This window comes from Falco biarmicus, chromosome 5, assembly GCF_023638135.1.
Source record: "Falco biarmicus isolate bFalBia1 chromosome 5, bFalBia1.pri, whole genome shotgun sequence".
NCBI lineage: Eukaryota > Metazoa > Chordata > Aves > Falconiformes > Falconidae > Falco > Falco biarmicus.
In genome coordinates, this window is record NC_079292.1 from 37,029,679 (window position 1) to 37,056,340 (window position 26,662).

General features: G+C 40.7%; 1 protein-coding gene across 6 annotated transcripts in view; it reads right to left on the bottom strand.

Annotated features, from left to right (window-relative positions):
- HMGA2 (high mobility group AT-hook 2) overlaps positions 1 to 26,662 on the bottom strand; it is a 123,054-nt gene that overhangs the window by 85,444 nt on the left and 10,948 nt on the right. For 5 of the 6 annotated variants that reach the window (XM_056341192.1, XM_056341188.1, XM_056341191.1 and 2 more), the window contains one exon: positions 25,336 to 25,386. In XM_056341192.1, the coding sequence (XP_056197167.1) occupies positions 25,336 to 25,386 (51 nt within the window). Of the gene's footprint in view, positions 1 to 23,098; positions 23,195 to 25,335; positions 25,387 to 26,662 lie in introns of those variants that run through there. The other variant, XM_056341194.1, reaches the window with a different exon arrangement.

Consider the following 26,662-nt stretch of genomic DNA (forward strand, 5'->3'; position numbering starts at 1 on the left):
CTGAACTAGCAGAGGCAGATGGGAATTCACTGCCAAGAAGTGACTCCATGGATCAGAAGAGAACAGAAGCATCAGAAAGGACATCACAGGCTTCTCACATGACTTTGCTCTTTTACCATAAACCTAAGAAGAAACTGAGGCAGGCATATATGTGTGGAGATTCATTATTTTGCTTAGGTTTCTATAAGCTAGGGCATCTTAAGACAGCTTATATTTAGAAACTCTTTTACATCCATTTTCTTTCATAGACCGTAAGTCTCTAAGAGTGAATGTCATACCGCTGTCAGGATTGGCCCTCTGGGACAGTATGACCCTGAGGAAAGAGTCAGGGTGATCAGTGGCTGCAGAGACCACCTGACTTCAAATCTATGAAAAGTCACAGCTGTAGCATTGGGAAAGACTCCAGCAGACCTTGAAAACCAGTGCTGTAGATACCTTCCTAGGCTGGGAAAGCATCGCACTGCCTCTGCTGGGGCATCTACACAGTGACCTGGCGTGCTTCTAGGCAAGCGTCTGAAATGAGTGGGTTGGATTCCACGAGAGCAGCAAGAGGCAGTGGGGAACTTAAGCAGCAAAACTTGCTGTGATCACTCCTGACCACAGCCCAGCTCACCGTGTGTAAGCAGGCATAGTGGAGCTCAGCTCCCATTTCATTTTCATTTGGTAGCTCTTCTCTAAGTGACCTAGGGCAAGCAGGTTTCCAGTACCACCTCTGGGAAACTGCTTGATGGCCTAATACATTTCACTTTTTTAGAAATATTCCTAATATCCAATTTAAATTTTCCTTTGTTCAGTTTTTCCATTTTATCTTTTAGTTTTTATTGGATCCTTGTTCATCCTTATAGTAAATGTGCCAAAAGTGCTGAACCTCTGCTAACAGCTTTATCGCATAAAGGCATAAGCATTTCAGATACTGTTCTGCATATTGACTCTCAAGTCCCTGATGGAAAAAAAAACCCACTTTAATTATAAATCTTTCAATCATTAATTCCATTATTGTTTAAAAATAGCAATAGCAGCAAACGGAAGAAAAAAACCCCAACAAATCCTAGTGCACTTAATAAATCACTGTATTTTTACTACTGCATTATTCAGGATACTTTACAATGAACATATTTTTCTATTATTTGCTACGTCTTCAAGGTACTCCTAAACTCCTAAAGAAACTCCCAAACTCTTAAAGAAGCAAATTAAACTCTATATCCACATCAATTTCTACTATAATCAATCATTAATGAGTTTTCTATGAAAGTGAATTTTCAGCCCTGTTCATTTAACATGTGCAAAATTCCTTCCTGGGGAAGAAAGTAGAAAAAAAGTCACTGAAAAAAGGTACTGAAAACCAGCTACAAATCCGTTGGGGGTTATCTGCACTGATTTTATGACTCATTACTACTACTGCATCCATTACTGTTGCTATACTGATTTTTATTACAGAAAAAGAAAATTTTAAAAGCCATAAAATTCAGTTACTGCTGTTTGAAGGAGGTGATTTTAATTACAACAGGCTAAGACAATTCAGCAATACTTCTCCTGTCTGACCTACAAATGCCACTTACAAATAGACAAGAGGAACACTTCGAAGTCCAAGTGAAGGGAAATGGTTTTAAAGTAAAAGAGCTTGTCATCTTCAATTTAAATACAAAAACATTTTGCAACCCAACCTAACAGATAAACATAGTCAAATCAAAGTTTTGGACTTCAGCTGAACAAACAGCTTTTACTGCATAGCTCTGCTAACTGCATTCTAGTACTAAAGACCTATTTTGGTAGTAATAGCAAACTGACAATTTTACATCAGTACCTCATGACTATTCACAAATCTCCACTGACCACCACAGAAGGCAATGTTAATAAAGGTCAAAATTACCATCTATCTGCATAATCTTCTCTAAGAACCATGCTGTAAAGGATCAACCAGTCTAATTGTTTAATGTATTTGTAAAAATCTGATTAACCCACACTGAAGTCACAGAAAACACTTCCACAGATTTTAAATACTTGAGTTTGAGCCTGGGAGATGAAGGTACAATGGGTTCTTTATCAAATATTTTAGTTTGATATTAAATTATTTCCATTCCTTTAAAGAGTACATTAGCTGACTTATTAAATCAACTAGTTACTCATTTAAAATTACTTCCTCAGTTTGTGGTACTAGGAAATGACTCTTTAACAGGTATTCTTGAAAATGTATCATTGTTCATTTGCTCAGTAAGGTAAGTCGATGTCTTTTAAAGCAGCATATTGACTCACGATTTTTAAAATAAAACCTGAGGCAGCAGTTAGCTCTATAAGCACGCAAACAAGTAAAAGACAAGACTGTTCAATTCTGATTACCTACACCTAAGCGTAACTCTTCTCACTAACACCACTAAACATTTACCTTTCGTATTTATTTTGTGAAGTGCTACATTATCATTATTTTCCTGAAAGAGATTAGTTGCTGCAGAACTTCCTTTTCCTAAGCACTTCAAGAAAACCAGTGCACATGTCAGTGAACTTAATGGAAAAGTCACAGGGAGCTGAATGCCACACATAGGACACGCCACATTAAATGCAGCCCAGGCTGCATGCACAGAGAGAGAGATTGTTCGCCAAACGATTCAACACCGCTCTTAGTGCATTCCATATGTTTTATATTCTGTACATAGCAATCCATATTATTTATTCCATATATTTTATACCACCATTTAAGGATTTTTATCACACCATTTTCTATTTAGAGATAAGATGTTTTTGTGACTAAGGACACAGAAGTGTTGATCAATGCTGTTGGGTTGTGTATGACTTCAGGAGCAAGATGGGCTCCTTTAGTGCAAAGAAATACAAAATTAAGTAGCTTTGCTACCACCAGGTACAAACCAGCGATGCTCTCCTCACAACCTGCAAGCTGAACTTGACCCACAGACAACTCAGCCTCCAGACCCGAGTATGTCCCCTACGCAATCAGGCATGAACAGGAGCTGCCACAGAGACTCCAGACAAAATGTCAGCTGAAACGAAGTCAGCTCTCTCCAAAATAATAGCACAGTACACATTTAGGATTCAAAGACAAGCTATTTGAGGATGAAGTAAAAACTACAATTAAAAGAGAAAAGAAACCAAGTGATTTCACTGTGCAGGTTAGCATTTTGTCCCCACTGACTCTCTGCCAGAGCTGTAATGAAAAGTAACTTATTAATAAGTTTCCAGTATTAGGGTTCGCTACTGCAGTGTTTCTACAGGAAAGGTTGTCACTAAAATTTGGTTATGAGGAAAGGGATGTCAGGAGGAGATAAAGCTGATTACCTTAAATAAGCATTTGCATATTTTCCAAGCTTTGGGAAAGCGTTTGGTGAGGGTTTGGGTTGTTTGGGGTGGGTTTTTTTCCAAATATAACCTGAATTCTGAGTATCTCTGGCTTAAAAACATTAGGATTTAAAAGTTTTAACTGCAATATTATTTTCTATAGAATTTAGTGTTTTCTATTTCTATCCAATTTAATTATTTAGGTTTATGTACAATTTAATATTTTCTATTCCTATGTTATATTAATATCTTCTATTACCTATAATGAAAGATTCTTGCCTTGGAATTTCTTTAGTTTGAAAATACGCATGTCTGTCTGTACGTATAGGTATGTAGAAGTATTGCTCAAATACAGGCACTTTGAAGGACCTCACAAGCCACAGACTGGTCGATCTGTTCTTTTACGGACAGCATCCCATTCACACAAAACCCCACTTCTCATTCCCCATTTCATTCTGATCAAATCAGATCTGACTGATCCTTACATGACTCCTCACCACAGGCACTCACAGCCTCCCGATGTCTCCCTCAGACAAACCAAGGCATTATCCAGGTGCTACAAAATGGCTGCAGGCCTTTAGGTATTTTTGTAACTTACATAAATATACTATAATACCACGGAGGTTTCACATATGTAACAGCTGAAGAATATTGAACCAAACAAACACTAAAATGCGTTCCCACTAGCTTCTGAAAGTATTCCTCACCAAGGCTAACGGGATTAAATACTCATTCAAGAAACAGAGCAACTAAGGAGAAGCTGAAAAAAAATCAAACCCAGAACATGAGACCAATCTCAATTTTTTAACATTTAAAGCTCTTAGTGAATATGTTTCTCTCCAACCCTAGCTCCCCAAGCTGCAGGAAAGTTGGTCTCTTTTTTAACAGAAGTGCTATGATGCTCAAAACGTACTAGAAGCTACTTACTTGGAGCCTGTGAGTTACGCATTCCCAGCTGAGGGAAGCTTCAACTTGCAGTGTGGCCGCAGGAGCGGTGTTGGTACTGAGGATTCCAGCCTGGGCTGCTCCTCACCGCTTAAGATGACACCACAACCTCACTGCGTTAAGATGTTTCATGTTGTTGCTGGTGTAATCATTCCAGGTACAGTTACGGTGAAACTGAGACTAAAATAACCACCCCCATCACGGCTGAAATACGGCTCTGTGCTTATAAAGGTGAATGACTTTGCAGCAACTGCAAGCAGGATTTTGGATTGCTTCAGGTGTGTGCATGGACCAGGAACGTGAAGAGCACGTTATGTTTGCACTTATCCACTGACAACCATAGATTTTCTAGGTACCTGATAAAAGCAACGGGTTTTCTTTTTATCCTCTTTGCCCTTTCTGGTGTGCAAAACCCTCAGCAGACACTACCTGTTGGTATCTGTACATTTCCTCACACAGCTGAGGGGTCTGCTCTTTCATCTACAAGGCCACAGGAAAGCAGTGCCTACTAGGGTAAATATTTATAAAAGTAGCATTTGTATACATCAGGTCTACTTAGGTAAAAGAGAACTGGAAAGAGGTACCCACAGCAACCTGCAGCAGGCTGGGGGACCTGGCCCAGGGTGAAAAAAAGGAAAAGATGATAGGCAACAGGGAGAAGAGGAATTAAACAGGAACCTGACAACTAGTCTTCTCATTTCTCTGTGGCATGGTTTTACATTCAGAGCAAACTGGCAGCTCAAGGGATGGCTGATCACCTCTTACCTTGATTCATTAGGCATTAATCACCTCAACTGCACATCTACCCACGTTAGCTGAATATTGCCCACAGAGCCTGAAAACAGTCCACATCCTTGAAGAGGTGTCAGTACCACTGCAACAACCCTAAAACTACTTTTGCTTAGTACATTTACCTTTATACAGCCTTAATCTTCAGGCACCTGAAGAAATGGTACTGGGGCCAGAGTTACTAAAAAATGCCTGACATTCAAAAGGGAAAAGGTACCATCTTGACAAACAACTGTAAAAGTTACACAAGAAATGTGATTAAAATGGTCTGCACAATACATCCCACCCCCCCCAGGAAGGACTGCTCTACCTCTTCTCCTCTCAGCTCATCAAAACGAAGAGCAAACTCACACTGGCCATTTCCTCAGGATGGATAAATCAAGACTCAGCAAACCCTCCCAGCCAGTCCCGCTGCCCAGGAAAAGCCCTATGCATTTGTTGTTCTTACTCCAATACCACTTGTGAGAAGTCTTTTTGCTGTCTTAGAGCAGCAAACAGAAAATTCCTGTACAAAACCCAGCATGTATGACTCCGTTAACAGGCCATGGCTGGGCACAGAGGATGTAATTATTAAAACTCCAGGAAGCACAGAGTCCCTGTCCAAACTTCGAAATGCTAGGAAAAAAATGAGACAAATCCTAGGGGAAATACTTCTGAGAAACTAAGAAATGGCGCCCGTGGGAAACTAAAGGGGAAAGGAAATTTGGAAAGCGTTTAGGGTTAGAACAACTGGCCCACACAGAAACCCCTCCTGTCATTATCAGAAGAGGGAAATAAGAGTAAGACAAAGATGTCTGAAGAACACAAACACAATTAAGTAAGGCAAGACCTACTGTAACTCATCAACTTTATTAATTGGCACGTCCATAACTATGAATCCTGTCTTGAGGTCTGACATGGGAAGAAGCTGAAGAAAAAGCACAGAGAAAGAAAAGCTCCACACAGAATATGTTGCCCATTTATGAACTCTCCATAAGCTTGCTATCCCTTTCCAGACGCTTTTTGGTAAAGATACCCAAGGACGGAGTAGAGGGAGAAGATTTTTGCCTCAGGGAGATGAAGTGGTTGCAGAGTGGCAGTTACCTATCTGAAGTGAACTGGAGCCAGGAACTCTGCACAGAGCCTCAACATGAGACCAAAGCACAGGCACGGACAGAATTCCATCTGTTAGCAGCCAGAAAGAAGCATAAAAAACAAGCTCCTGGACCTCCTGTGATTTGTAAGCTTTCTCAACAACTTGCCCAAGGAAGAAGAATGAGGAGTACAGGTATACAAACACAAAAGTATGGCTACAGAAACTACTTGGTTTTATGACCTCCAGTCCTGCATCTTCTGCCTTGTTTAAACTAAGGACTCCAATGTATTAAGGAGGAATTAAAAATCTATCCACTTGGTGAGGACATAAGGCAGACGTTCCTGAACCTTGAGGACTGTCATGACTCCTTCAAGTGAGGTTTATGAGCCTCACTGAGCAGCGGAAGTGAAAGAAGATACATAAACCCAAAAGTGAACTTAGAAGTAGGAAACAATCATCAAAAAAATGTGGGAATTTCTGGCATCAAAGGTAAGACTGTTCCTAGTAGAATCTCTTCACCATGTCACTCCAACAGTGAATGCAATGAAATTCATCAGAAATGTTTGCTGCTGACAATCTGATGAACCTTTTGCAAGAAACTCATCACTGCTGTCAGCTCCAAATGGATCACACTCGCAAGAAAGTCCCTGAGGAACCAACAGTATCTTTTACAGTAACAATTATACCTTGGCGGGTTGCGTTGTTTTGAAACAATACACAAGTCAAGAGGTAACTTCTTTCTGACAAACACATCAGCTTTAAACAGCAGGTTCAGCATTTCAAACAGAGATGAGAAAAAATAATTTCTTGCAGATTCATGTATTTTTATTGCCTTCAAACAATGCTATAAACTCACAGGAAATCCTAACAACTGTTCAGCTTGAATGACCGCTGTTGGCACTGCACATCGTGTGTTTGGGGATTTTTCCCCTCCCCTCTCATTCTTTATCAATAGGGTCATTTGCCTGAAAACCTGCTTCTGAAGATTTTGTATGTTCATTCCACACCTGAAGTCAAAATCCTTTGTTTGCAACCTCACAATTGGTTGCTGTGGGAATTATTATGATGTCACAAAAAAAGGATTAGTAGAAATGCAAGTAGGGAATAAACAGGCTGAGCAGATGAACTCTTAAAGAAAGAGACTGTTTTCCTGCAACTATTCACCGAAATGAGAAAAAAAAAAAAAAAAAAGAAGAAAAAGAAACAAAAACACTTCCCCCCAAACCTGATGTATGACATATGTCCACACAGTGCTGTCACAGACCAGGGATAGAAGACTTTTGGACTAGCAGCAATGTTCAGAAAAGTCTACTGGCTGTGAATAAATATATTTATTGCATCTTGATATTTCCAGAACACAGGACCTTACATTCAAACTACCGTGAACCTTGTGCTTCTCTTCCCTTCTCAACAAAACAAAAACCAGCTGTCCTGTGGCTAATACATGCATGTTTTTTTCACCCTGGAAATTTATGCATTTGGCACAGTGGTAAAAATAAACTTCTTGATGGACTTTAGATCAAACTAACTAAAACCAACCCCCTGTGGCTTCTACCTGCTGCACCATCCATCAGAGCAACAGCTGCTCATGCATCTTTGCCATGAGATACCCCCTCATGCTCAGGCTTGCAAACTCTCTCACTTTGGCAGGTGACATGGGTGCAGCAAGTCACAGGGCAGGGACGAGGCTGGCCAGCTGCAGGGTCAGGGTGGCAGCACAGGTATTGGCCCAGAGCTGAAGCGTTTGCCTGACAGGGTCTGTCTCTGACCAAGCACCCTTCCCAGCAGCTCACTGATCACTGCAGCCTCTCTTCTCCCTGGCTGGCAGCAGCCATCTGAAGCAGCTGGGTGGCAAATCTGTCAGCTGGTTGTAGCAGGTGAGAGAAAGGCTGTGGTTCTGCATGGCCAGTATGGGATGTGCAGTCCATGCATGTGGGAGCGCTTCCACTCTACAGGCCTAGAGTGCTGTGGCCAGCAGAGATCCCAGAGCCAACCATGCCTTGATTGCATCCCAGATGGCTCCTGGATCACCCCAGCCTGGTGTCTAACCATGCCGGTTCCCACTCCCCTGAAGCAATGACTAGCTTTCCCTTCCTTGCCTAACAGACATAGAAGCGCAGCCTGTCATTGCACGTACAGAAGATACCTCAACGGCGAGTGCAATAGAGGAGCAAGAATAGATAGTTTAAAGTATCTAGTACCTTTCTGGCTGGTCCCGTAACAACAACACATCTGTGCCGTCCTGCCATCTATTTCTCCCACTTTCCCAGTCCAGCCACGTGCTGCCCCCAGGTCTTTCTCTTCACAGCCCTTTGGCATTGCTGCCAGGAGCACAGCTCTCTGGCATGTGCCCTGCCTCACCGCTCACAGAACAAGCACAGGGTGCTTGGATAGATTTTGGTCCCCTGCTCTGCCTTTCTAGGTGACACAACAGAAACACAGATGAAATTGTCTTTCACCTTTGTTTCATGATTTAAGGTAAAAAGCAGCAGATTCTCAGTACAACGGGTAAAAACCTACTTAATAATGGGGAGAAATCTCTTCCTCTTAGGAGCAAAGAGCACACGCAGTGCTGGGATGCCATCTGGCTCCCACGAAGACTTCCCAGAGCCAGGGCCCTCGGTCCTCCTCCCTTCAGTTACTGCTGAGTGTGATGAACAGTTAAAGTAAAGCTGGGGCAACTCCACTGTTTATTCCAGGCTTGATCTGCCACAAAAGAAAACCTGTAAGCAGAAAAGACTCAAATACCTGTCGTTTCACAACTGTAAATCTGGAAGAACACGAAGAAAGCCAGTCAGCTCCACAAGTAACTCCACCCAGCTGCTTGGCAAGAAGAGCTGCCTTAGTATGCTCTGGCCATTCTCAAATCCTTTTTATCTGTCCCCTCCCAGGTAAAATGGAGCAAAGCTGACAGGCTTACGACAGGTCTGTGCTTGATGGGGAGGAACTCAGCACACAGCTATTTTCCTTTAACGCACCAGAAGGGCTTAACGTTGACCAAGTCTAATATCTTACTAAATACTTCCATAAAAACCTAATGGAAAAGCCTTAACCCTGATGCATCTCAAACAGATCAACTAAGAATTTGTGCAAAAATTGGGTCCTATTATCAACTTACCCTGGTGACATTCGCAGTCGTTAAAAGATTTAAGATACCATGGGCTCAAGTACATTGACAGGTATAGCATAAAAACATTGAAAAACTGGTTCAGAAGGTGCCTAAAGCTTAGCTAGTCCAACCTCCTGCTCAAAGCTGGGCTAACTTCTGAAACAAAATTTAGATCAGGTTGGTGTGGCCTTTCTCTGGTTGATGTTTGGAAATCTTCAAGGAGGGAGGTATGTCAGCCTCTCTGTAGAGTCTGTCCCATGCTCATCCCTTCCACCAAGTCATTTTTTTCCTTGCTCTGTGGGAATTTCCCTTGCCAAAACTTGTTCTGGTTTTGTTAGGAATTTGGCTAATGCTCAAAGGACACTCCATTCACTTGCATCCTCAAAAATCCTCCACTCCTCATGGCCTGACTTTGTACATACTCCATGACTCCCAGCAGGCTTAGAATAGGGAATTCTGATAAAAGAATAAGGGTGAGACACTTGCACATAGATACAGCACGCAACTGTTTATCCCATCTTTCCACCTGTCTTAAAAATAATTCTTCTTCAAGGTTTCAACAAGCGTAATGCATTGACGTTCTATTTATGCTGCGGATCATTAATTTTAAGAGGTTACAAGCACTCTGCATATTGAGTCAGAGAAGTCACACTTTTATAAAGAATTAAAAATTACAATAACATTTAACTTTCAAAAATAGGTGCTAAAATGTTCTTTAAGAGATATTTACATCTTCTCATTGAAATGAATGTTTTAGCTACACAAGCAACAACCAAAGACCTGAAATAAGAACATGCCTTGCACTTGGTAGCTACACGGTGTGCATGAAAGCTTTGTGACCTCCTCAATGGAAGATCGCTTTTACTTTCATTAAATACATACATATTGTAACGCCAGTAAAAACAACCCCAAAGACATCAAACACCAGAAAAAATACATTGAAATAACATTAAGGATCTAATATAAATCCACAAAAGCCAGGAAATTCAGAGATAAAGACAGGCTTCCAGACGAGGGAAAACTTTCCAATATATTAAACTGGAGCATAAATTCACTTCCTCTTCACATGTTAGCCATCAAGTCATTCCAGGCGCAGAGGGTAAGTTCCTCCCTGGGGTAACTCAAGTGCCTTCAGCAGTACTACACCAAGAATCAATTTGGCCCTACAGAACTATGTCTTAATACTTTCTCTATTTCTGATAATTACCAAAGATATTTGGATTTAAATAGAAACTTCCTCTCTTACAGCTCATTTTCCCATCGTTCAGAGACTGCTGTAAAACTGAATTTGTGAGAACGCAATAGTTTTTGAGATTACAGACTATGACGTCAGTTGCGGGGTTATGACTTCATTGACAGACTAACTAGGAGAACCTCTGTGCAAAGAATAAAATCCACACTCAAATACAAATGTATCTGAGATTAGCAAAGACAACACTGCACCTCGCTGGGCACGGACATTTCCATCTGCATAAATAATATTCTCTACTTTTCACTCAAGCCAAGTATGAAAGTGACCCTCAAAAATTTCTATTTCATTCATAAGTCATTCATGGTGCTGAAGTGTTGCCACCCAAACTAAGCTTGGCGCTAGTGCTGCATGGGCCGACCTTGGTGTCAGCAGCAGTTTAAATCATACGCTGTGGGTCCAGTTCTTTGCTGCACTCTCTCGAAGTGCAAAATCAAACATACAGCTTAAGACAGGATATGAAGGGAATGAAGTGATTTTGAACTGCCTTCCAATTTCCCATGATTCTGACCCTGCCCTCAAGCTGACATGGCTTTTGGCTCTGGGGTCTGGCTATTCCCTCCCTGATAGAGCAAGACAAGTTAGTAGAACATCCCCAGGTATCTGGCTGAGCAATAGAATCCAAAAAAGGAATGTGATGGGGAAAACTGGGAGAAGACAGGATGCACCCTCCTAAACTGTATCTTCCCACAGCTAACCCAGTATGGAAGACAATTAACCTGACTGAGCCTTGAGATACAGAGCAGAACTGCTGTAAACAGAAGAGCTTTCTGCATCACTTCTGTTTCTGAAAGAGGAAAAATTATTTTTTCCTTCAACTTACTAGACTGCAAGAGGCAGAAGTGCTATGATTGACCCCACACAGCCATGTAAAATAAAGAGATGGATAACTTCAGCACTCTCACCCTACACTGAAAATTCTCCTATCAGCACATGGGACACAACTGAGCTGACAACTGATGAGGTCAGATTCAACCCAAGAACCCAGAAATGACAATTCCCCATTGCTCTGAGTCTTGGAGAGACTTGGACTCTTTGTTCCTTCTTTTTGCCCATCTTCTACTCCTTGCTGTAAGGCTTTCTCAAAGACCACCTGAAATTTCTCATATTTAGTCTTGGACCAGATACTTATTTTGTTGAATAGCTTTCAAATAAATACAGACCAGGCATTTTTTAATTAAATAAATACCCTTTTCAGTCTTTCAGCTGCCATATTATGCTCCAATTACTCAAAATGAGAACTTTTGAACCATATTTATGTAGCTCTGAAAGAGGACAGTGGGCAAGCTAAGTTTCAAATGTTGACCTGGAAGAAGATTAACTGAGAATGGATGCAGCTGCAGTTCACCCCTGCCCATAGTGCAGGGGTCCTCAAACTACGGCCCATGGGCTGGATACGGCCCCCCAGGGTCCTCAGTCCGGCCCCTGGTATTTACAGACCCCCCCGCCGGGGGTTGGGGGGGAACCAAGCAGCCGCAGATGACTGCCTGCCACTGCATCCGCGCGCCGGCCCCCTGGTTAAAAAGTTTGAGGACCCCTGCTCTAGTGCAAAGTGTCTGGAATGTTCAAATTGCAAAAGTGCAAAGGAAGGACAGAATCCCTCCTCTGGCTTTTTATTATAAGGCCACTAAAAAGTTTTATGAAAACTAACAAATCAACAAAAAAGTGAGGAAGCTAAACAAATCAATAGAGTTCTGCCTCCCAGTTATCACGTGCTCAAGATACTGGCTTTTGGGGATGTAAAGAAGGGTGTACAGAGCTTTGCAATGTACAAAGCTTGCTCTGGGACATTATTTAACTATCTGAAATTTTAATCACACAAAGCAAATCACAATGATTCATAATTATGCAAAAAGATTGTGATGGCTCTAACTCCTCCCTTAAATAGCTTGCTTAGTGATTTGGAAGGATAGGATTAATAATCTCTTTCTTGGAAACCAATACCATCTGGTTTGCCTGCAGAGGCTCTCAGGCCTTCTACTTCCTGAAATGAGCAATGAAAGAGATGAAGTAGCTTCTTGGAGCAAAATTATTATTACGTATATAATTTTGAAACAGTTTTGTGTGCATGTGTGAACTTCTGCTGTGCCACAATTTCTCTTTGTTGCTTTCTGTGCAATGGTGATTGCCTTTACCTGAGGAATTTTGATCTAGTTTAAACAAATTATGATGCACAAAAGCTTCTCCCTCAAGATATGCTGCAGATTAAAGAGCAAATTCTTTCCCTCACTCAAAACCATGGTCAGTGGCTTTTTGTTAACATAACTAAGGGTTTCCAACATATATATTGCCATTTACAAGTATTTGGAGAGGAAATCCTAACTCCAACCAAGTCAGTTGGAGTCTTGCTATTGAATTCACTTCAATGGACCCACTACTTTACACAGACTTGCCTTAAAAAGACTTTGTTTCAGTGAATAATATACCCTCTGTCTGTGTCTACCTATGACCACATCTGAGCATATCCTTAATGAATGTTATACACACAGAAAAAGCAAGATCATTCAGACATTTTCAAAACCATGCCTTTGTATATCCTTGAAAGATTTGCTGAAGGTTGAAGTACAGCGGTGTCTATATTCCAGTTCTCAAATAGTCCACTGAAATGATTAAACAGAGAAAACTACTTTTAAGAAGCAACACTGCTTATAAATATATATATATATAAAGATGCTTTATAATTAAAAAAAACATCAGTAAAAATCTTGTCTGTATCTCTGTACAAGTCTAGCCCACCTGTTACTTATACAGTGACTGCTCAAAACTTATTGATATTAATAAAAAATTTATCATACTCACAGATCAATTCAAATACTATTCTTGCTATGTGAGAGTCACTGTAAAGTTTCTGTTCATCTGGTGCCTAACAGGAACATGTACAGATCTTCCTCAAATGAACCCAAGTTGTGTGCAAACATGGCCATTTGCACAATTCATAGAGCCTACAACCAACCAGCAGATGCAGATACAGTTACACCACACATTAGTGGCAGATGAAGAAGGGCTGAAATCCAGGCAACTGATTTCACTAGGAGTTTGGCCACTGACTTTAACAAGCCTAAGATTGTATCATGCATCTCCTGGCTGCACATTCTACCTCCTTGACCAGACGTACCATGTGCCACTGACAGACCATTTGTCTGTCTACCTACCTCAATCAGACTTACATATAAAGCTCAATAAAACAATTGTTGAATGCTTGAATGGTCATCCCTGACTCAAATGGGAAGCTTGCAAAAGAAGCATGTTAAAAATTGCATTCACCTTTTCCTCCTCCAGATAGTCTAGGAATGTTAATGAATGCAAGAGTACGTGACATGGCAGAGATAGCCTTGTCTCCCCTACATTTTAAATACTGTGATCCAAGTACTGTATCTACTTTGTCAATGTGTTGTGTGAGCTTTTTTTTCCAAGACCCAAACAGACAGCTATCTGTGGAAGGAGAGCCCCCAAGCAGATTTTTTAAGACATTTAGCATCATTAACAGGAAACAATGCAGAAGGAGCAGCTAGAGCATAAACGGGTTCTGTGTGAATACTAAGGAAACCCCAAGAACATGTTAACACAATGCAACCTCGATAAGATAGTAATAGTGGTGCTCACGTATGTGTTTGCGTTACGTCTTGTAAAAGGCTGCAATTGCGGTCTATTAGGATAATTGATGTAACAGTCAAAATGGACTAGGATAATACACTAGGTAAAGTCATGATTCATGCTGTATACAGGAGCTACCAGTCTGACTGTTTTTTAAGCTCCCAGAAGTTACTCTGAATAGATGGAATGTAAAAATCCTAAATCTTGCCAATTCACTGATAATCTTAAAGGTTTCAAAATGGAGACTGCCACTATGGGTAAATCACTTTCAGTCAAAGCAAAGCAACCTGTGTGGACCAGACTCTATTCTCATTGACACTGATATACACAAGTAATACATAACTTCAAATGTAATCTATCAGTACTATTATTTAAATAATCATAAGTAGCGCAAAAGTTTGACCTTCCAGTTCTGCAGTTCAACAGTTCTCAGGACTGACAGACTAGAATAAAACAAACTGAAAATAGCAAGTTTACTTTTAAAAAGTAAAAAGAAAAAACAGAATATAAAGACATACATTATGCATTACTAGCCTCCTAAAACTGCTATGGAAATAGCACACACACAGATACACTACTGACTGAAAACAGCAAGTTTAGTTTTAAAAAGTAAAAAGAAAAAGCAGGATACAAAGACACATATTATGCATTACTAGCCTCCTAAAACTACTATGGAAATAGCACACAGAGAGATATATTACTGACTGAAAATAGCCAGTTTACTTCTAAAAAGTAAAGAGAAAAAGCAGAATATAAAGACTTATATTATGCATTAGTAGCCCCCTAAAACTGCTATGGAAATAGCTCACACAGATATATTACTGAACCGCCAAAAACCCTCTGAAACTCTACAATGCTTGCAATAATAACAGACAATATCATCTGAACTGGGAAGAGAAAGAATTAAAATCAGATGCAAATAGATTAGAGCGAGCTGTTGCCTGCAAAATTCTTGCAGCCACACTATAAAACACACAAATAATGTCTTATGTGTGTGGAGATTGCTCTAGGGTAGGATTTGATCCAACTATTCTCCGCAACTGCCTATGTCGTCTGTAAGTTCCCCAGTTGCCTAGCATTTTCCTACTCAACCTTAAAGCTCTCTGCAGACTGAAGTTTAATTAGCTGAACATACTCAAAATTGTTAATCTAAGGTAGCAAGCCTTACTTCCCAACTAACACCTCACTGCATTTCAAGTTTCAGCTGTCAGCCACCCAAAATCCAGCTGCACCCTCTGGAGAAACCTTCAAAGCTACTTTAACATCAGGACAGAGCCCAGCTCCATCACAGTGCTCGTGCCCAACTTGTACATTAGCATCTTGGAGTGAGAGTTGCCACAGGGGGTCTGCCCATTAGTAAACATGATGAAGATTTAAATCCACACCTCCTATACAAGCATCCTAATCACCAGCTTCTATGCTCTCCTGGATGAGAAGCATTCTCCAGTCCTTCTCTTCAACCTGAAATGCCATGCAGAGAAAAGGCTCCAGAAGAAAAACAAGGAAGAAAAGGGTATTGTTTGAATATTAGTTAAGGCCCATTCTCAAATTGAGATGGAAGTGGAGTTCCATGCTATATTCTCCAATGTCTGCATTTGAAATCAGCCAAGAAGTAGCCCTAGGGATGTCACCTCAGATCCTAACATGGATGCCTAGAGCACCAGGCCAGGCTTCCTCTTGTTTTCTTCTTCTCCCATGCAGCCCCTCTACTTTTAAATGCATCGCTGAACAGCAGCCTGGGGTCTAAAGACTTGACACCCAGAGCAGCTTATGGCACATCACTTCTCTCGGCACACAGGTTCATCCCTGGCTGAGCAGTACCTAGGGTCTCTCAGTGCTTTAGTTATTAGGCTATGACACTAAAGATGGACTTACAGCCATCCTCCACGAAGCACCTATCCTTATGAGATGGCTAAGCAAACTGGTCCTGAACAGCATGAGGGGTACCACCACATTTCTGGTTTCCCATACACAGAGTGGAGGGGTAGATGTGGTCATTCAGTGTAGGCTCAGGGGATCACCTTGTGGAGAGCAGGGAGCACATAAGCTAGGTGAATGGATCTCTCTCTGCAGCCCAAGGGATCTCTCTCACACCACTGACTGTATAAAGACTAAAGAAGAATGGGTGTTGCCAGGCAGATTACATCATCTTTTCCCTTCTAGGACAGGCTCCTAAAATCCTAGTGAGGCAGCATATAGCTTGTGTGGTATGGATTTTGCGCAATATTAGGCTACAAAAGAAAAAGGATGAAACCCAGAGATGCCTGTGTTCAGGAAACAAACCTACCTTTTCTCCTGCCTGTCAGCTCAGGGTGGCTAGCAGCTGCCCTTGCACAGCAGAGATTCCCCTCCTAGAAAGAAATCACTACAACACCAAAACAATAGAGAAGAAGCCTCCCTACCTCGCTGTGTTGCAAAGAAGGAAATCACACCCCATCAACAGCCACCAATAACGGCAAGGCTGAGGAGCATTTTCTGTGCAACCAGAATCATTCTGAACAGGGAGTAACAGAGAATGGCAAAACAAACAGCACACTATGAGCATTATTGGCCTCAGCACCACGATTACATGCTCTGCAACATATAGCTTTCTTATTCAGCCTGTCATCTTCCCAGGCCTCGGTGTTTCCCATTTCACGGTTCCCCCAAAGACTGAAAATATCTGGATCGTCTTGGACCCAAAAAGATTTCTTCCTCTTTTAGCAGCAGTGTCACTCCTGCATCTTTAAGCCACTAAACTCCATGTCCCAATCCGACTCTTTAAACAGTACAGCCTGTGAAATCACAGTTTTCAAATTTCAGGTTCTTGTCCCTCTATTTTTATTTTGTCTTTCATTTGCAGTCTGATGAATATCTCAGATAGGCCTTGGGATAGAAAAACAGGTACACCTGTAAACGTCATGGTGAACTGCATTCCCTTTGTACTTCAAAGTGGCCCCCATCACAAAATAAATTCAAGACACAGAGGAAGAATGCAGCATGCTAACTGAATTACATATAAAGTACTCTACTGTTGATTAAAAAAATTACATTTTTCCTCACTCAGAGTTGTGTGCTACAGAATTAGAAGCCGCCTCCTGGTGAGAACATTTTGCAGCTGTTTACTGAAAGAAGCCCACTTTCTGGTTGAAAATCTAGCTTTGTACCTAGAATGTAATACTGAACTGCAATTTGAAGTGAGGCTTAGTCCTAGGATTAAGGAAGAGGAAATAACAATACCTGCACATAAAGCATGTAATGACTTTTATTGAAACACCTGAAAGCACTCTCCAAATATTAATTATCACAGTACTAGCCTCCCTCCAACCCTTCCAGGAGAGGATCAACCCTGCATTCCTTCGGCATCCACACTGCCTGCTTGGGTCTGTGAAGAATGCAGAATGAAGCCAAAAGTATTACTCCTCTTCAATTATTATTGTAACTCTTAATTGAGGGGAGTAAATTCACCCACACAGGGACTGACTGCCATTTATAAGATGGCCCTTTTCTATCACTGGCAGAAAAAAAAAGTCATAATTTCTTGTAAGGCTACTGCATTACTGGGGCTGGCAGTACAAAGCAGAATTAAATTAAATTTCATTAAATAAGCTGCACAATTAGTCAGAAATTATAAAAAAGCCTAGAAGTCTTGACTCTGAATCTTCTGTTCCGGATCACGCTTTAACACATGGGTTTTCAGTCTCTCTGCACCAATACGTTTCAAGAGAACAGGGAATGGAAATACCATCTCTGGATGGGGTGACCTGGGATGGCCCTGTCCTGCAGCTATGGCTCAGGTCGTCTAGTCCTGAAAAGCAGAATAACCACATTCAAAATGCTCAAGGAACTAGGCACCTTGGTTTCATGACTACATTTGTTGTTTACTGGATCAGTACTGGACTTCTATATGTACTTAAGGTACAAAGATGAGAAAATACCACCAATAATCATCAAATATCTTTCACACTTATACTTGGGTTTGGTTCAAATCCCTTCTGATCCCAAATCTCTCCACTCCATCTTGTATACAGAAACATAGAATCCTTTATGTTGGAAAAGACCTTTACGATCACGGAGGCCAACCATTAACTTAGCACTGCAAAGTCTACCACTAAACCATGCACCTAAACACCACATCTACACATCTTTCAAATACCTCCAGGGAGAATACACAGACGTTTTTAACATCTTACTCCTACCACTCATTGCCCACCAGGTAGACATACGCTAGAGATACTGAGACACTCAGATCTGAGCTTACAGAAACAGGTAAAAGCCATATATTGGTTTAAGACACAGAACTGAAAAGCATGTTTCCTTCCCTCATCCAACCTGTTTGCAAGCAAGCTTTACTGGAGGAGGATGGCCTTGAGCAGAAGGCACGGGGCAGGCTGCCAGGAAATCTGAGTTCTATTCCTGGCTCTTCTACAGATTTCCTTGGGCAAGGCAATTAACCTTGTGGAGTACATTTTCAATGGAGGTGAGGCCCAGCTTCTCTTTCTGCACTCATAACAATTTCAGCAGTGCAAATGGAATTGTAGCAGCAAGAATGAGTGCCTATACTTTTCAATACCTGATAGGTTTTCCCTATCAGGTAGTTGGATGCACAATTGCTGGTAACTGTGCTAGCAACAAAACCAAAAATTAAAACACCGCAGGTGCAAAAGTGCCTAATGATGCCACAACCAGTGTCAGTACTCAGTTTCCTCATATGTAAAATGGGCAATAAGGCTTATAAAAATCAAAATTTAGAGCCAAATGGAAAACTAACTTTTACAATTCTTGAACAAACACCCGTCATCTGAGATCATAACAAGGAAACAGCTCAGAATATCAGTTTATGTTTTACTACAGATGCTGTGGTTTTACTTTCTGCATTGCCTGGTAAAATTTCCTCTTTGGACCTCAAACAGAAGAAAAGATTTTTCTTTAAGGATTCTAAAATGACAGCTGAAGTCAAAATATTTTTTGGCTAAACTAGATACCATTTAATATCCCTTAACAGAAGTGGAAACGAATTAGAGAATGAGCGAAATATCCTTTTGGTGATAAAAATGTATTTTAGAATGAAGTATCATGGTTAAATTCTCTGTTGTGGTCTATAGGAAGACCTGCACTTGAAATAAATGGTGACACATCTACTTGTACCAACAAGGAACCGGACTCTGAGATTCCAAGGAAGGACAGTTTGCTTATACAAGCTTCTAGAGAAATGAAGACACATATGTCTTTGAACACAGGTGAGGCAGAACATATTTTTAGTGAATTTTTATGCATATGGTACAAGCATGCAAGATGATTTTTCCTTTCCCAGGATAAAAAATAAAAAAACTGGTGGGGAAAAAAAAAAGGCATTAAATATCTGTTAATCATAGGAGAAAAGTTCAACAATCACTACTTCTGTCAAAATTTTCAGGTTTTGAGAGATGATTTCTTTTACAGATCATCTGAACCTATAAATGTATAGGTATAAAGCTTTTAAGGCTTTCAATTCATGTCCTTCATCCACTTCTTAATTTTAGGAATCTTGAAGGAGAGAGGTCAATAGTCTGGATTTTGTAATTATGAAAGCCCCCTCAAGATCTTTAGACAACTGAAATGATGACCCCTCCCAGGTGACATCTTGCCCACACAGATGTAAAACATGTTTGTGAAATAGGGTATTTTATGCTACCACATTACAGAATAATATCTACGATCTTCTCAAAGAAGGTAAGGTAATTTGGAAGATTAAAATAACAGCAATTTGCAAATTTTCATGATGTGTCTCACATGAAGCAGAAACACCTTAGATATTGCAGTCAAAAGTTGCTAAGATGTAAAGTAACTGAAATTACATTATTCTTCCAAGTACAAGAAATTGAATTTTTATCTGTGCTATCTTCTATAATTGCATAATTAGCAACTTCCTTTTTCATTTATCATCAAATACATGTGACTTAAGTTTTACCTCAGTCATGGTTTGCTCCAAATGGACCATGAACTAATTCATTCAAACAATTACATTCTCTTAACAATGGAATCTCTGGCCTAGCTTAGGGATGCAGTGGGAAGCACAATGGCATCAAAGGAGGAGTTCTCTCACACATAGCTTTTGCTATCTAAAAGTCAGATATGCGCCTTATTTTATCATCTAGGTTGTCTTTCCCAATGTCAAAAGATTGCTGCCTCCAGACGAGAATGCACCACACCTATAACAAAGCCTTTTTTAGCACAGGATGGACTATGATCTCAGAACATCCTTCTCTCTCCATCACCTAGTTAAGAAGCTGCATGACTTTAGAGCACCTTGACCTAGACTATGACTTCATATGAGACACAAATGACTGCGCTAAATAAGAAATAAGTTAAACAGCTTCACATCACAGAGCATGGCACTACCCATTAGGAACTTCTACTTAGATAACGGTTTGCAAAAACTCATTATAGGGAAGAAATAGCCTCAAAGTGTTGATGGGTTTTCTGAGGCAAGGAAGGGGGAGGGTCTTTTGATGTGTATTTCTTCAAAATTCAGAACCTTGTTTTCAAGGCCTTACAAGTGAATGAGCATTAGGAGTCCTTTCTCTGACACAGGCCTTCTGGAACTGCTAGCATACAAACATCTCACAAATCCCACGTTTGAGGTTTAACATCTACGTCAAAACTGCAGTGGGAAATAATCTGAAAAAAAAGTTATTAGAAAAACGTGGGTATTAATGTTTTTTTAAAACGTGGTTTGGCATTGCTTAGTGACTTTTAGTATAAAGTGAAACTTTGCCCTCATTAAAAAGAGGAAAACCTGAGCTTCAAAAGTACTATAATGTGTAGTGAATCATGATTAGATCAGATAAAGGTCCTGATTAAGGAAATTAAGTTCATTTCTGATTATCTTCTATCTTCTACCAACCTGAAATGTGCTATCTAGACTATCTAGCAGAAAACAAAATTCTTGAAAGAGAGAAAAGGTTTCTGAGTCACAGTTGTTACTTGGGCATCAGCAACGAGCTGCACACACTTCACAAGCACCCTGTGCTTGGGAAGTCACTCATTCTCTTCCACTGTTATAAACATGCAACTTCCAGAACTGCGTCTTTCCATCCTTTAAAACAGTTTCATGCCATGGCATCAGGCACCTCTCCTCCCCATCAAAGTCTTGCTCAAAGCTGTAAAAAGCTCTGGATTGACTCTGGATTGATCCTTGGGTTTTTGGAGTAATTCTGCCATGCCTTGCAGTGAATTTGGCATTCAGGTGAAGCAATGTGGAGGTGAAATCAGACAATGCCAAAAAATTCCATCTAAAGACATAACAAAACAAATGGAAATAACATATATATATATACACACACCCTTTAAGCATCAACTTCAGAACTGGGTTTTAGGTTTCTCCATTAAACTGATGCCTGAGAGCACCAGAAGTCCATGAAAGTTCCAGGGGTTTTCAATGCAGTTCTTTGGAACAAACAGCAGGATAATTGATTAATCAGTCTCCTGCTCTACCTTTCAGTCAACTTCTAGACACACAAATTAAACAAACAAACAAACAAACAACTTTGCCTGTGAGCTCTTTACAAAGGGTTATGTGAAGCCATCAGCAAAACTGTTGCTGATTCCACGAGCAGCAGCGTCAAGTCTCAGTGGCAAAAACCTGGCACTGATGAAGTCAATGACAAACCTTCCACTGACTTCTGGGAATCTGAATCTCCATGGCTAAGAGTTTGACTTTATGCCTATGCTACATACAATAATTCTGCTAATAAAAAACAGGGTGCTTCATCTGCCTTTTTCAAGCATCAAAGGCCATGTCTACAATACACAGACAATGTGGACCAGCAGGAGAAAAAAGGCTGGTGCTGAGGACCTAAGGTCCACACCACACACTTTTCAAGATGTTTTTATATCACTCTATCCTAGTCCTACCGGTTGAATGCCTACCAGACTGCACTTCCAGCACATCTTCCAATTTTGTTTCATTTGGAAGGAATCCTGCCCATGAGCTCTGGGACAGTTCCACAATGCATAACAGCACTTGGGGACAATTAGGAGATGCACTTCCAAAGCACACTCCTGATGCGACCTAACACACTAATATAGATGCATCCAAAGAGCTTAGAACATGTTCCTGCATTAAAACCTCTAAAATTATGGAGTACCAAGGTCACAAAGAGGTTTACCTCCCTCTCAGTTAACAGGACTCACAGCCTTCAACACGCTTCACTCACGTGCAGCAGCTTCCAGTGAAGATTAGTTTTACAGCAGCAGGCACTGTGTTTCCAATTCCAAATTTGTTAATTTCCCACCTACTTGACCTTGTTATCTTCAAGATTTTTATTCAATTACCTCTCCACATTTAGAAAGCTTCTCTATGTAGTTGAATATTTTATTTTCTGAAGAGTTTGCCAATCTTTACTATCTGTTCAACTGACAAAGGTCTTCTTTTGCTTGACAACTTTGCAAAGTACATGTTATTGCACTAAAAAGATCACGGGATGTCTCATACGCTTGTGATAAACTGTGCTTCTTGCCCTCTTCACTTGGGCTCTCCCTCCCCCTTCCCAGTTTTATACTAGTCAAAAAGATTTACTTCTCTTCTAAAAAATAATATAAAAATAAATACATTGCAAGTCACAAACATTAAATACTTAATTTGAACCGGCAGAAAGACCAGCTACCGGAATTCTACAGTGGTCTGTTAGCTCGTATGTCTCTGCATGCACATATTGAAGGAAACAGCAGAAATAATACTTTACAATTTGATGAACAACATATGACACAGAACCTCTAGACTTGCAAAAAAGGGTTACAATCTTAAGAAAATACCTGCCATATAGAATTCTGTCCTCTCCAAACAAAAAAACCCCACACACTCCTTACTTTTACTAACTGACATCTTTAAGGCTTGACATTTAAATAAACTGGATTAAAGAAAATAATCACCAAGGACTTAAATGAAGTTTGGGTGATAAAAAGGGACACTTTCTGAGTACATGTTGGATGGCAAAACAGAAAGGATGACACTGCGTCATCTGCTCTTAGGCAGAATCCTCCCTTGGTTCCAACTATAAGCTTTGCTTATAGTTGTCAGCACAATGGCTTATAATAATTTAACCACATTTCTTTCTGGAGCAAAATATAACGTTACTCTCCATTTCATCATGCACAGAGGAGGAACCCATGAATCTAATTTAAACTGGAAAGAGAGAAGAAAGAGGGGGGGGAAATGGCAATTTGATTCTCAGTCTATAGAATTAACTCAATGCAAGCTGCAGATAGAAGCGTTATCTCTGAAAATCACAAGAAGCAATCATATTGTCAGAACAAGCAAATAAAAAGACTGTGCTTTCAACAAGCACAACAGCAAAGTAATAGAGTTTGAAAATATGCCTTAGTTTCAAAAAAAAAAAAAAAAGAGTGAAACTGTTGTATTGGTCTCACAATAAAGTAATGCATACACCCACTAGATAACCAGTAATTCCCATTTCTGCAAATTAGATTCTTCATCCAACAAACAGTTCATACTAAACTTCATGCTCCACTGATACTGCCTATTCTTTCTTCCCCAGAAAGATACAAAATAAAAAGGAAACATTCTATCCTAGAAGATGCCACAAAAGTATTTAGCCCTTTTCACTGAAAACTGGCCTTAGTCTCTGGACTATGAGTGCTTGGGAGAGAAAAATCTTTCTGCTGTTTCAGATTGCTGCACCCTCCCTCTTCACAGAGCTCTTCAACCATCCCTGTTCGATCGTCACACATTCCTTATTCAGTGGGGATGGCCTGCCCATTATAAATTACTCAGATCAATCCCCTGTTTCTGCTGCTTCCCCTGGGATTGCACCCAAGGTGAGGATCGAGCAAGCAACACTCGGCACCCACATATGCAAGGTCCCAGCTGGACGGGAGGACGTGGACAGTAACCCATCCATGTTTCACTGCACTTGGTGTTTGCCTTCTGCAAGCTGCCTCTAAGAAGGTCACCGGCACAGGTACGTTTCAATACAGCACCTTTTTCCTAATGCCAATGAGCCTCTTCATGTACCTGAAATCTGCCTGACTTAAAAAATACAGGCATAAGCAATACATCTGGTATGTAACAGTCTGTTGTTTCCAAAGAAATATCCTGGGGTACTTTATCACCAGACAACGCTACAGAACTATTTCTTAAGGTGGATGTTAAAGCCATCTCTCCTGCATTTAGCTGCTGGTACTCTGGAGAACTTCAGCTGTAGTTTTAAGTACCTTCTGGTGCTGTTTGAGCTTTTGCAAGCCTATACTCTTACAACTGTGTTAACATCTATGCAAACTGAACAAAATGAGGGGGGAAATGACAGGACTGCAGAGAGGAAAGAGAAGGCAGAGAAAAACAAGGCAGCAAAATTGAGATGGGGAGGGATGGATTTGAAAAAGTTTAAAGAAAAACGTTGACTGGATAAAGGGAAAGGGAACTGGAAAAAGGAAATTAGAAACGTTAACTTCTGATGGAGCACACAGCCACACCTTCATATCTTCTAATACCCAATCACGTTTTCCAAGTGACGTCCCCATCACATTTATTTTGAAAGCCTATGCATAAGTGAAAGACATGCAGAGGAGAGGTGCACAAGGCACTCTCATTCGCTGTAAACACCAGTGAGAACACAGAATTTCAAGTATCTGAGACTGAAATCTTTCTATGGCCAAAGAATCAAAACACATGCATCTGATAGCCACATCTACAGACCAAACAACCAAGGAAAGAGGAAATTTTTAATGAAACATACTACCAGTCGCTACAATTACATAAGGCATGAGGATGGCCCAGAATGAAAAAACTAAATTCTAAGTGCAAGTATCCAGCTGTTCATTTTTGCGCTTTCTCACTGGATTTAAGGAAAATATGCTGTTTCTAGGCAATATAGGACAAAGACCTTTTGGTTTTTAAACTTTATCTTGTGCACACTACATCTGAACGTTATCACCTCTCTTAATCACCTTCTGATGCCTGATAGTGCCCCTTTAACCTTTGGTACTCAATTACTGAACAAGTTATCTCATTGTTACTCTCTTTTGAAGGAAGAGTCGTGCCTCTTTCCATGCTTTTGAGAGACACATAAATATTCACTCCCAGCAAACATTTAATAGTAAAGTATCTTGAGCAAACTACCAGAGTCTAAAGGTAGGAAGCTGTGGTTAACTTCTCTGCTATCTTAACCCTTTAGTCAATCCACCAGAACAAACAGACACAGAAGATGGATGCTCTTTTTTACAAATGAAGCAGAAATAACTGTTCTCTAAAAGAATGGACTTTATAACACAGCAAATAAATCAAATGATTATAAGTGAAATACCTACCCATTTTCTGGGCCGGCCTCTGGGTCGCTTTTCACCAATGGCTTCTGCTTTCTGTAAAAGGAAAAGAAACACAACATATTTCATACCTCAGCATTATTTAACAACCTCGGTAAGTAGGACCGCTTTCCTGTAACATTAGCTATAATTATATCTCTTGGGTGTCACCAAGCCCCCCTCCTCTTCTGTGGGTTTTCTGGTGGAATGTGATTATGTTGGTTTTCCCGACATTTCCTAGCTAGCATGGCCAGGGGATGACTTGCCTGTGCCCAAGGGTGCCCCCAGACCTGATCCACACTGTGTCCAAGGGCACAGAGGGGGGTGCCCATGCACACCCCGCTGCTCAGTGCCCGCAGTACAGCCTGGGGTGCCCTGGCCCCAGGCAGCCACGAGGCACGCAGGCTGGGGATGGGGGCACATGGCAATTCGGGAATCTGAGAACCCCAATAACATCAAATCTAGCCTTTCACAGGCTGGCTGTGAAATTACCTGGTGACACCAAATGGGAAATACAGCCTGCTTCAAGCCTGAACAAAGCGGTTTATAGCAGCCACAGTTCCTTCCTTTAGTCTCACGATGTTTATGCATGATAGGCATAAACTGGACAGACTATCACTATGAACATGTGTGTGTTCACATTGGGGAAATAACTTCTCTACTTCATGTGAAGTTTTCCAGGTAAAGCACATCCTTAAGCTGTTAAGTAAGCCCTTCACTGGTCCAAAATGCTCGTTCCCTTCTCAGGTTTAAGGAAACAGCATGGAAGGTGCCCTAGAAGTGACAGCTATATTTATGTAAGCCCATCAGTTGGCCCTGGAGCTCAGCATAAAGGAAATACGGGCTCATTTACACTCTTCCATTAATTCACTGCATGACATTGTGAATACTAGTGCACCACACTAAAATACTTAGAGACTTCAAAATGAAAATTGCAGCTTATCTTCTCTAGGTAGGCTCTGCCCATCCCTATGCTTCATCAGGTAAATAATCCTGCCCCACTGAGAATAACGAGGTTTTTGCCACGAGCTTTAGCAAGGGCAAGACTTGCCACATACAAAGTCCCTGAGAATGAAGTACTTCTAGCACACATTCTGTAACGTGTGCCCACATTTCTATGAATTGCTTTTTTTCCAGTTGACTGTATGTGTATTTGATTTTCCCTTAGAAATCAACTGTGTCATTAAATAAATCACTTGCTGGTCAATCTCTGTAACATATACTGTAACCTAATGCTGTGTAAATCGGATCCCTCTGAAAGAGAACTTGAGCTGAGGAATCTCTACAAAAAAAACTGCCCTGCAAGTGAAATGCAGTTACTTTGAAACAAATA